Consider the following 12,223-nt stretch of genomic DNA (forward strand, 5'->3'; position numbering starts at 1 on the left):
GCATAGTATTTCTTGAAAGTATCACCCTTAAACCCAAGGGTTCTTCATTTGAAGCATGTACTTATCCACCTTTCAATGGTTCTGACCAGGTTCTGTGAGGTGGCCAAGGAGAATGGCATGGACATCTTCCGTGTTTTTGACTCTTTGAACTACCTGCCCAACCTGATGCTGGGTATGGAGGCTGCTGGGGCTGCCGGGGGGGTGGTGGAGGCCTCTATCTCCTACACAGGAGATGTGTCTGACCCCATGAGGCAGAAGTACTCTCTGGACTACTACCTGAAGTTGGCTGATGAGCTGGTCAGAGCTGGAACACACATACTGAATGTCAAGGTAGACTGGCACTGAACCTGCTCTGTCATCAAACCCAGTAATGCGGTTTATCCCAATCAATTACACATTTTATTTATTTACAAGTACTTGGAATCAGCAACTCGGGCATAAATAGTCTGTGTGTCATGTTGTTGACTCCTTGCTCTTTCTTTAGGACATGGCAGGGCTGCTGAAGCCTGAGTCTAGCCGAATGCTGATTGGTGCTCTGAGGGACCGTTTCCCTGACATGCCCATTCACGTCCACACCCATGACACGGCAGGCGCCGGCGTGGCCGCCATGCTGGCGTGTGCCGAGGCCGGGGCCGACATCGTAGACGTCGCTGTGGACTCCATGGCTGGGATGACATCGCAGCCCAGCATGGGAGCCATTGTCGCCTGCACCAAGGGAACCAAATTCAACACAGGTGAGCTGCCAGCCAATGGAAATATAGTGAGCTGCCAGCCAATGGAAATATAGTGAGCTGCCAGCCAATTGAAAATATAGTGAGCTGCCAGCCAATTGAAAATATAGTGAGCTGCCAGCCAATTGAAAATATAGCGAGCTGCCAGCCAATTGGAAATATAGTGAGCTGCCAGCCAATTGGAAATATAGTGAGCTGCCAGCCAATTGGAAATATAGTGAGCTGCCAGCCAATTGAAAATATAGTGAGCTGCCAGCCAATTGAAAATATAGTGAGCTGCCAGCCAATTGAAAATATAGTGAGCTGCCAGCCAATTGAAAATATAGTGAGCTGCCAGCCAATTGAAAATATAGTGAGCTGCCAGCCAATTAGAAATATAGTGAGCTGCCAGCCAATTGGAAATATAGTGAGCTGCCAGCCAATTGGAAATATAGTGAGCTGCCAGCCAATGGAAATATAGTGAGCTGCCAGCCATTTAGAAATAGAGTGAGCTGCCAGACATTTAGAAATAGTGAGCTGCCAGACATTTAGAAATAGTGAGCTGCCAGACATTTAGAAATAGTGAGCTGCCAGACATTTAGAAATAGAGTGAGCTGCCAGACATTTAGAAATAGTGAGCTGCCAGACATTTAGAAATAGTGAGCTGCCAGACATTTAGAAATAGTGAGCTGCCAGACATTTAGAAATAGTGTGAGCTGCCAGACATTTAGAAATAGTGTGGGCTGCCAGACATTTAGAAATAGTGTGGGCTGCCAGACATTTAGAAATAGAGTGAGCTGCCAGACATTTAGAAATAGAGTGAGCTGCCAGACATTTAGAAATAGAGTGAGCTGCCAGACATTTAGAAATAGAGTGAGCTGCCAGACATTTAGAAATAGAGTGAGCTGCCAGACATTTAGAAATAGTGAGCTGCCAGACATTTAGAAATAGTGAGCTGCCAGACATTTAGAAATAGTGAGCTGCCAGACATTTAGAAATAGAGTGAGCTGCCAGACATTTAGAAATAGAGTGAGCTGCCAGACATTTAGAAATAGAGTGAGCTGCCAGACATTTAGAAATAGAGTGAGCTGCCAGACATTTAGAAATAGTGAGCTGCCAGACATTTAGAAATAGAGTGAGCTGCCAGACATTTAGAAATAGAGTGAGCTGCCAGACATTTAGAAATAGAGTGAGCTGCCAGACATTTAGAAATAAAGTGAGCTGCCAGACATTTAGAAATAGAGTGAGCTGCCAGACATTTAGAAATAGTGAGCTGCCAGACATTTAGAAATAGTGAGCTGCCAGACATTTAGAAATAGTGAGCTGCCAGACATTTAGAAATAGTGTGAGCTGCCAGACATTTAGAAATAGTGTGGGCTGCCAGACATTTAGAAATAGTGAGCTGCCAGACATTTAGAAATAGAGTGAGCTGCCAGACATTTAGAAATAGAGTGAGCTGCCAGACATTTAGAAATAGTGAGCTGCCAGACATTTAGAAATAGAGTGAGCTGCCAGACATTTAGAAATAGAGTGAGCTGCCAGACATTTAGAAATAGAGTGAGCTGCCAGACATTTAGAAATAAAGTGAGCTGCCAGACATTTAGAAATAGAGTGAGCTGCCAGACATTTAGAAATAGTGAGCTGCCAGACATTTAGAAATAGAGACAACTGAATTGTGCTGATGCTTAGTGTGTCGTCACTCTGCATATCCCCTTCACCTCAGCAGTTGAGTAAAAAACAAAGACAACCTTATGACTTAGAGAATGTGAACACGTGGGAGATGATGCAGTACATGTGCAAGCTAATGTAAAGCAGAGGAAAATGAAGGATGTTTGTTGTGGAGAGGGAGAGAGCAACGGGGAGCGGGAACTAGAGGAAAAGGCAGAAGGAAGATAGGCCGCACATAGCTCACCCACGACCCCGCGACCTTCAGTTAATTGAGACATTACTGCAGCAGATGAGTCTTAACCCGCTGTAATGACCTGGCCTGCAAGGCTCCGTAAAGCTCTGTCTCTGCGTGGGAACAGGAACGTGGTCAAAACCAAGTTCTCATGGCTGCAGCCATCTTTGTTGCTAGGGGAACGGCCGTGAGGCGAGATCATTGGCCCTGTGTGGCATTGTTATTTAGGAGGGAACCATTCAGCAGCAGGCTAGTGCTATCACCATGCATACACCTATGAGTCTGACGGTTACAGTGTGCTTTGATTCATGAAAGATGGAAGACCAGGTTTGAAGGGCTGTTCTTTTTCATTCCTAATGGTTTAGATGAACAAAGACTAGAAGATAATATTCTCACAATTGATGAGCATCTAATCCTTCCCACAACATCCATGAAATGGCTTAGTAACTCTTTATTTTGTACACAATGAATCAGGGTTTGATTAGCTGCTTGTAAAAACCCTTAATTAGAGCCTTATCGTAGGCCACCTGAAACAAAGTGGAGGCAAATGAAATAATGGAGTTGCTGTTTGTTTAGAATTGAACAACACTTGAGAATATAAAACTCCATCCATAATGAATTAGTCATGAGGAGAATGGAGGTAGCAGCTGCTCTGAAATGACTTGACCATGTACTGGTGTACCGTTGGGAATTCTACGCTACCTGAGCACAAGTGAGCACTTAACAGTTAGTTCGTTCTTTCTCGTTCTAATCCAGTTATCTAGTTTTTATTAAAGGGAAAATGTCCTCTTTAGAAAATGAAATGTGGCAGGACTCTGCGAGATTATTCTAAAGCCCAATCCACGCTGTGAAATTGAGTCGTTTTCAAAATGATTATAACCCAGAAATAGTTTTGTTGGATGCGAGTTGATGAAAGCGTAGACGGCCTAGAGGTGCAATTTAGCATCTTTCTTTAACTTGTTCCAATTTTCCATTTCAAAACATGTGCCTCTATGGTCTCCAGATTCTCTCATTCCGATAATTACTGTTCAAGGACACAAGGCACAACTAGATTTCGTGTTGGAGTGTGTATGTGATTGTGCTCTCGACAAGCAGTTTTAAACCGATCAGAATGCTCACGTTCTGAGAAAAAGACATGTTGTATTTGTTGATTTAGTTTATTCCCGTGAAGTCTACCAATCTATCTCTTGCTCTCTCTCTCTCCTGCTCCTTCTCACCGAGTAGAAGGCTGCCTAGGTAATTGAAATGTCAAGCAAATTCCGTCTTATTCCCTTCTCTCTTTTGAAATGTTGCGCTTTAGTGCAGTACAGTTTTGTCCATTTATTGTCAAATGAATTCAAAATTAATTCCAAATATGACTTTGGGTATTCATGCATGAGACAGGATGACTGTTTTCATTTGTATTTCTTCCCACTAGTATGCTCTCTTACTTGTCTAAGCTCTCTTTTGGTCTGCTACGAAAGGTCGCTGGTTCGAATACACGAGCCGACGAGGTGAAACATCTGGCAAGGCACTTAACCCCAAAGAAATGTTACTGCCTCGGTCCCATTTGTTCATATTTATTGTGTCGACTTGTTTCTTTATCCTAACTAATGGTAATTGTTTACAGAAAACCCTCAAGTGCCTCAATTAGTATTTTTCACCTTTCCTCTTTTCCGTGATCCCTTCTCATCCACATTCTCTTCCTCTTAAATTACTTCTGAGCACTTCACTTCTTTAATCTTTCTACCCATCCATCTTTCATCTGCACTGGGAGCTCCCCTCTGGCGAAGGTCCCTTGTTCTCTCCCTTGATGTGTATAGATCATCTTTAAGTCAGCTCTAGTCCTGAGGGACAGGAAATGTGGTCAATGTCACACTCTCGCTCGCTTTCTCTTTTCAATTTCCTCCTCCCATGCTGATGGATATGTGCCAACAGATGTGTATGGTTTAGGGAGTGGGAAGCTTCAGATTGATATCAAAGCTTAAAATTTACTAGGCTCTGAGATTGGTTGGAGAATTTGTGGCCTGTGTGTGTGTGTGTGTGTGTGTGTGTGTACGCTGGCCTGAGTGTGTGTGTGTGTGTGTGTCGGAGTTGTGTTTGTTGCCAGGTGAAGCATGGGGCTAATTGTAATTATAGCAACAGGCATTAGGATTGGTCATCAGGTTTAAATGAGAGTATTGGCAGCAGAGGGTGCATTGACTGACTGAGTGTTCCTGCTTTGGAAGCCCGTGAATGCCTAAGTGGTGAGCACCACACTGATAAGCTTTAGGGTTCTGTGGCATGCCTCCCACATACAGTAGATGAACACATCACATTTAACATACAGTGGATGTCGGAAGTTTACATACACTTAGGTTGGAGTCATTAAAACTAGTTTTTCAACCACTTCACAAATTTCTTGTTAACAAACTATAGTTTTGGCAAGTCGGTTAGGACATCTACTTTGTGCATGACACAAGTCATTTTTACAACAATTGTTTACAGACAGATTATTTCACATATAATTCACTGTATCACAATTCCAGTGGGTCAGAAGTTTACATACACAAAGTTGACTGTGCCTTTAAACAGCTTGGAAAATTCCAGAAAATGATGTCATGGCTTTAGAAGTTTCTGGCTAATTGATATCATTTGAGTCAATTGGAGGTGTACCTGTGGATGTATTTCAAGGCCTACCTTCAAACTCAGTGCCTCTTTGCTTGATCATGGGAAAATCAGCCCAAAAATAATTGTAGATCTCCACAAGTCTGGTTCATCCTTGGGAGCAATTTCCAAACGTTCATATGTACAAACAATAGTATGCAAGTATAAACACCATGGGACCACACAGCCGTCATACCGCTCAGGATGGAGATGCGTTCTGTTTCCTAGAGATAAACGTACTTTGGTGCGAAAAGTGCAAATCAATCCCAGAACAACAGCAAAGAACCTTGTGAAGATGCTGGAGGAAACCGGTACTAAAGTATCTATATCCACAGTAAAACGAGTCCTATATCGACATAACCTGAAAGGCCACTCAGCAAGGAAGAAGCCACTGCTCCAAAACCGCCATTAAAAAAAGCCAGTTTGCAACTGCACATGGGGACAAAGATCGTACTTTTTGGAGAAATGTCCTCTGGTCTGATGAAACAAAAATGGAACTGTTTGGCCATAGTGACCATCGTTATGTTAGGAAGGAAGAGGCTTGTAAGCCGAAGAAAACCATCCCAAACGTGAAGCACGGGGTGGCAGCATCATGTTCTGGGGGTCCTTTGCTGCAGGAGGGACTGGTGCACTTCACAAAATAGATGGCATCATGAATAGGGAAAATTATGTGGATATATTGAAGCAACATCTCAAGACATCAGCCAGGAAGTTAAAGCTTGGTTGCAAATGGGTCTTCCAAATGGATAATGACCCCAAGCATACTTCCAAAGTTGTGGAAAAATGGCTTAAGGACAACAAAGTCGAGGTATTGGAGTGGCCATCACAAAGCCCTGACTTCAATCCCATAGAATATTTGTGGGCAGAACTTAAAAAGTGTGTGATCTTAACTTACCTAAAACATGGGATTTTTACTAGGATTAAATGTCAGGAATTGTTTAAATGTATTTGGCTAACGTGTATGTAAACTTCCGACTTCAACTCTAGGTCCTGGATGTCAGGAAGCTTGGCCCCAGTGATGCACTGGGCCGCTACCCTGACCTTACGGTCAGATGCCGAGCGGTTTCCATACCAGGTGGTGATGCAACCGGTCAGGATGCTCTCTGCGGCAGCTGTAGAACTTTCTGAGGATCTGGGGACCCATGCCAAATTCTGAGGGGGAAAAGGTGTTGTTCCCAACTGCCTTGGTATGTTTGGACCATGATGGTGTGTTTGGACCATGATAGTTTGTTGGTGATGTGGACACCAAGGAACTTAACTCTCGACCCGCTCCACTTCAGCCCTGTCGATGTTAATTCGGGGCCTGTTCGGCCCTCCTTTACCTATAGTCCACGATCAGCTACTTTGTCTTGCTCACACTGAGAGGTTGTTGTCCTGGCACCACACTGCCAGGTCTCTGACCTCTATATAGGCTGTCTCGTTGTCGTTGATCAGGCCTTCCACTGTTGTGTCGTCAGCATACTTAATGATGGTGTTGTAGTTGTTTGACTACACAGTCGTGGGTGAACGGAGTACTGGAAGGAACTAAGTACACACAAATGAGGGGCCCCAGTGTTGAGGATCAGCGTGGCAGATGTGTTGTTGCCTACCCTTACCACCTGGGGACGGCCCGTCTGTAAGTTCAGGATCCAGTTGCAGAGGGAGGTGTTTAGTCTCAGGGTCCTTAGCTTAGTGATGAGCATTGTGGGCACTATGGTGTTAAACTCTGAGCTGTAGTCAATGTGATGAAAGAAATAAAAGCTGAAATAAAATATTCTCTCAACTATTATTCTGACATTTCACTTTCTTAAAACAAAGTGGTTATCCTAACTGACCTAAGACAGGGAATTTTTACTATGATTAAATGTCAGGAATTGTGAAAAACTGAGTTTAAATGTATTTGGCTAAGGTGTATGTAAACTTCAGACTTCAACTGTAGATAATGTTTCATTGTATTTGTGCTGACAGCATCTATAGATGCCTATTATTTTCTCTGTCCTGCCCTCTCTTTGACAGGCATATCTCTGGAGAATGTCTATGACTACAGTGAGTACTGGGAGGTTGCTCGTGGGCTCTACGCACCATTTGACTGTACAGCCACTATGAAGTCTGGCAATGCTGACGTGTATGAGAACGAGATCCCTGGAGGCCAGTACACCAACCTGCACTTCCAGGCTCACAGCATGGGCCTGGGACACAAGTTCAAGGAGGTGAAGAAGTCCTACACAGAGGCCAACAAGCTGCTGGGTGACCTCATCAAGGTGAGACAACTAGACTCCTGGTGTCCTTAACACTGGCCTCATTTTCAGTGCTAAAACTCACATTCCTCATTCACAAATTGTCTTTTCAGATTCATAATTATTGCTATTAAGGCGGATTTACAAAAGAGTTCTTCTGATTTTGAAGAGAACTTCAGAATGAATTGCCCACTCAATTTGTTCCCTCACATTCCTCCTTTCACTCTCTCTTAACTATGTGTGCGTGGGAGGGAGGCTCTACTGTCTCAAAGACAAAATAAAAAACGAAATGGGAATAAGTTTGCAGAAAGTGGAGCCATTAATCTCGCTGCAGCCTGAGGTCAGATCAACCAAGGAGCTTTGAGCAAAGCTTATCTGTTCTGTTCTCCATGCTTCTGTCTGATCTCTCCAATCAATGGCATCTTCTAGCGTTTGGTCTTGCCTTGCTGGTTTTCATTTCCTAGGGCTTAATTAAATGATCAGAGATAGTTGACTTTCTGTTCTTCTCCTCCTTCGTTTCCTTCGATGTCATATTGTCCATATCACAGGCACAGTGAGTCGGTGTCTGTTCGATAGTGGACACGCTTACTTCACTTTCATTATGCATGTTTTTTTCTCTCCTCATTCTAACCCCTTTCGTTGTCTTGTCTTTTCACTGTTCCTACAATTGGCTGCAAAAAAATGTTTTTCTCAAGCAATTTTAATCTCGGTCTCCCTTCTTGACTCTACCACACTTCTGTTCACTTCCAATTTGCACGCCAGCTTGAGGTTCCAATGGTAATACACAATAGTCTATGACTGATGGGCTGTAGCACCAGTAATGTTGTGGATAAAATCTTTCATCTCGCTCCACCTCTCTCCTCTGCCCACTCTGTGTCTGCCTGCCTGCAGGTGACCCCCTCCTCGAAGATCGTGGGCGACCTGGCCCAGTTCATGGTGCAGAACTCTCTGACGAGGGCAGAGGTGGAGGAGAGGGCTGATGAGCTCTCCTTCCCCCTCTCTGTGGTGGAGTTCCTGCAGGGCCACATTGGCATCCCACACGGAGGCTTCCCTGAACCCTTCAGGTCCAAGGTAAAACACACTTCACAAATTCCCAAGTCTAGCTTCCCTTAGGCCCAAATTCTTTTCAGCTCGCAACAACATTATTTTTAACACGCTGCTGGGATGATTCTGTATGGAGAACATGATGATTGTATGGAGAACATGTATTTTACACTGAACTTAAACATAAATGAAACATGTAAAGTGTTGGTCCCATGTTTCATGAGCTGAAATAAAAGATCCCAGAAATGTTTCAAACGCTTAGAAATCGTATTTCTCTCAAATTTTGATCACAAATTTGTTTACATCCCTGTTACTGAGCTTTTCTCCTTTGGAAAGATAATCCATCCACCTGAGAGGTGTGGCATATCAAAAAGCTGATTAAACCCCATGATCATTACACAGGTGCACCTTGTGCTGTGGACAATAAAAGGCCACTGTAAAATGTGCAGTGTCTCAACACAATGCCACAGATGTCTCAAGTTTTGAAGGAGCGTGCAATTGCCATGCTGACTGCAGAAATGTCCACTGGAGTTGTTGCCAGAGAATGTAATGTTCATTTCTATACCATAAGCCACCACCATTTTAGAAAATTTGGCAGTACGTCCAAGTGGTCTGCGGTTGTAAGGCCAGTTGTAACCACACCAGCCCGGGACCTGCTCATCCGGGCTTCTTCACCTGCGGGATCATCTGAGACCAGCCACCTGAACAGCTGATGAAACTATGGGTTTGCACAACTGAAGAATTTCTTAACAAACTGTCAGAAACCGTCTCAGGGAAGCTCATCTGCGTGCTCGTCGTCCTCACCAGTGTCTTGACCTGACTGCAGTTCTGTGTCGTAACTGACTTCAGTGGGCAAATGCTCACCTACGATGACCACTGGCACGTTGGAGAAGTGTGCTCTTCACGGATGAATGATGGTTTCAACTGTACCGGCATATGGCAGATTGAGGACAGTGTGTATGGTGTTGTGTGGGTGAGCAGTTTGCTGACGTCAGTGTTCTGAACAGAGTGCCCCATGGTGGCGGTGTGGTTATGGTATGGGCAGGCATAAGCTGCGGACAACGAACACAATTGCATTTTATCGATGGCAATTTGAATGCACAGAGATACCGTGATGAGATCCTGAAGCCCATTTTTGTGCCATTTCCTCTGTCGCCATCACCTCATGTTTCAACATGATGCACAGTACCAGTCAAAAGTTTGGCCACACCTACTCATTCAAGGGTTTTTCTTTATTTTAATATTTTCTACATTGTAGAAAAATAGTGAAGACCTCAACTATGAAATGACACATGGAATCATGTGGTAACCAAAAAAGTGTTAAAAAAAAATCAAAATACAATTTAGATTCTTCAAAGTAGCCGCCCTTTGCCTTGAGGACAGCTTTGCATTCTCTCAAACAGCTTCACCTGGAATGCTTTTCCCACAGTCTTGAAGGAGTTCCCACATATGCTGAGCACTTGTTGGCTGCTTTTCCTTCAGTCTGGGGTCAACTCATCCCAAACCATCTCAATTGGGTTGAGGTTGTGTGATTTGTGGAGGCCAGGTCATATGATACAGCGCTCACTCACTCACCTTCTTGGTCAAAAACCCTTACACAGTCTGGAGGTGTGTTGGGTCATTATCATTTGTTTTTCAATAGGACAGTCTCACTAAGGGCAAACCGGATGGGATGGCGTATCGTATGCCTTGAATTCCAAATAAATCACAGACCGTGTCACCAGCTAAGCACCATCACACCTCCTCCATGCTTCACGGTGGGAACCACACATACGGAGATCAGCCGTTCACCTACTCTGCGTCTCACAAAGACACGGCGGTTCGAACCAAAAATCTCCAATTTGGAATCCTCATACCAAAGGATGGATTTCCACCGGTTTAATGTCCATTGCTTGTGTTTCTTGGCCCAAGCAAGTCTCTTCTTCTTATTGGTGTCATTAGTAGTGGTTTCTTTGCAGAAATTTGACCATGAAGGTCTGATTCACGCAGTCTCCTCTGAACAGTTGATGTTGAGATGTCTGTTACTTGAACTATGTGAAGCATTTATTTGGCCTGCAATTTCTGAGTTTGTCAACTCTAATGAACTTATCCTCTGCAGCAGAGGTAACTCAGGGTCTTCCTTTCCTGTGGCGGTCCTCATGAGAGCCAGTTTCATCATTGCGCTTGTTGGTTTTAGCAACTGTATTTGAAGAAATGTTTAAAGTTCTTGGTATGTTCCGTATTGACTGACCTTCATATCTTAAAGTAATGCTGGACTGTTGTTTCTCTTTGTTTATTTGAGCTGTTCTTGCCATAATATGAACTTGGTCTTTTACCAAATAGGGCTATCTTCTGTATACCATCCCTACCTTGTCACAACACAACTGATTGGCTCAAACGCATTAAGATGGAAAGAAATTCCACAAATTCACTTAACAAGGTACACCTGTTTTAATTGGAATGCATTCCAGGTGACTACCCCATGAAGCTGGTTGAGAGACTGCCAAGAGTGAGAGTGTGCAAAGCTGTCATCAAGACAAAGGGTTGCTACTTTAAAGAATCTCAAATATAAACAATATTTTGATTTGTTTAACACTTTTTTGGTTACTACATGATTCCATTTGTTATTTCATAGTTTTAATGTCTTCACTATTATTCTACTATGAAGAAAATAGTAAAAATAAAGAAAAACCTTTGAATGAGTACGTCCAAACTTTTGATTGGTACTGTATGTTGCAAGGATCTGTAGACTTCCTGGAAGCTGAACATTTTCCAATTCCTCCATGACCTGCATTCTCACCAGACATGTCATCTGTTGAGCACGTTGGGAATGCTCTGGATTGATGTGTACGACAGCGTGTTCCTTTCCCGCCAATATCCAGCATCTTCACATAGTCATTGAAGAGGAGTGGGACAACCTTCCACAGGGCTCAATCAACTGCCTGATCAACTCTAGGCGAAGGAGATGCATGAGACAAATGGTGGTCACACCAGATACTGACTGGTTTTCTGATCCATGCCCCTACATGTTTTTTAATTGAATCTATCTGTATTTCCAGTCATGTGAAATTCATATGTTAGGGCCTAATTCATTTTTTTTTACTGAATTCCGTATATGAACTGTAACTCAATAAATCGTTGATTTTTGCATGTTGCGTTTTATATTTTTGTTCAGTGTATACAGTGGGGCAAAAAAGTATTTAGTCAGCCACCAATTGTGCAAGTTCTCCCACTTAAAAAGATGAGGCCTGTAATTTTCATCATAGGTACACTTCAACTATGACAGACAAAATGAGGGGAAAAAATCCAGAAAATCACATTGTAGGATTTTTAATAATGAATTTATTTGCCAATTATGGTGGAAAATACGTATTTGGTCACCTACAAACAAGCAAGATTTCTGGCTCTCACAGACCTGCAACTTCTTCTTTAAGATGCTCCTCTGTCCTCTACTCGTTACCTGTATTTTTGGCACCTGTTTGAACTTGTTATCAGTATCAAAGACACCTGTCCACAACCTCAAACAGTCACACTCCAAACTCCACTATGGCCAAGACCAAAGAGCTGTCAAAGGACACCAGAAACAAAAGTGTAGACCTGCACCAGGCTGGGAAGACTGAATCTGCAATAGGTAAGCAGCTTGGTTTGAAGAAATCAACTGTGGGAGCAATTATTAGGAAATGGAAGACATACAAGACCACTGATAATCTATCCTCGATCTGGGGCTCCACACAAGATCTCACCCCGTG

General features: G+C 43.3%; 1 protein-coding gene across 3 annotated transcripts in view; it reads left to right on the forward strand.

Annotated features, from left to right (window-relative positions):
- LOC110533971 (pyruvate carboxylase, mitochondrial) overlaps window positions 1-12,223 on the forward strand; it is a 96,580-nt gene that overhangs the window by 76,474 nt on the left and 7,883 nt on the right. For all 3 annotated transcript variants that reach the window (XM_036990381.2, XM_036990382.2, XM_036990383.2), the window contains 4 exons: window positions 90-330; window positions 485-734; window positions 7,231-7,475; window positions 8,343-8,522. In XM_036990381.2, the coding sequence (XP_036846276.1) occupies window positions 90-330; window positions 485-734; window positions 7,231-7,475; window positions 8,343-8,522 (916 nt within the window). The remainder of the gene's footprint in view (window positions 1-89; window positions 331-484; window positions 735-7,230; window positions 7,476-8,342; window positions 8,523-12,223) is intronic.

The sequence above is a fragment of the Oncorhynchus mykiss genome, chromosome 10, assembly GCF_057628025.1.
Source record: "Oncorhynchus mykiss isolate SJ-2025 chromosome 10, ASM5762802v1, whole genome shotgun sequence".
In the NCBI taxonomy this organism is placed as follows: Eukaryota; Metazoa; Chordata; class Actinopteri; order Salmoniformes; family Salmonidae; genus Oncorhynchus; species Oncorhynchus mykiss.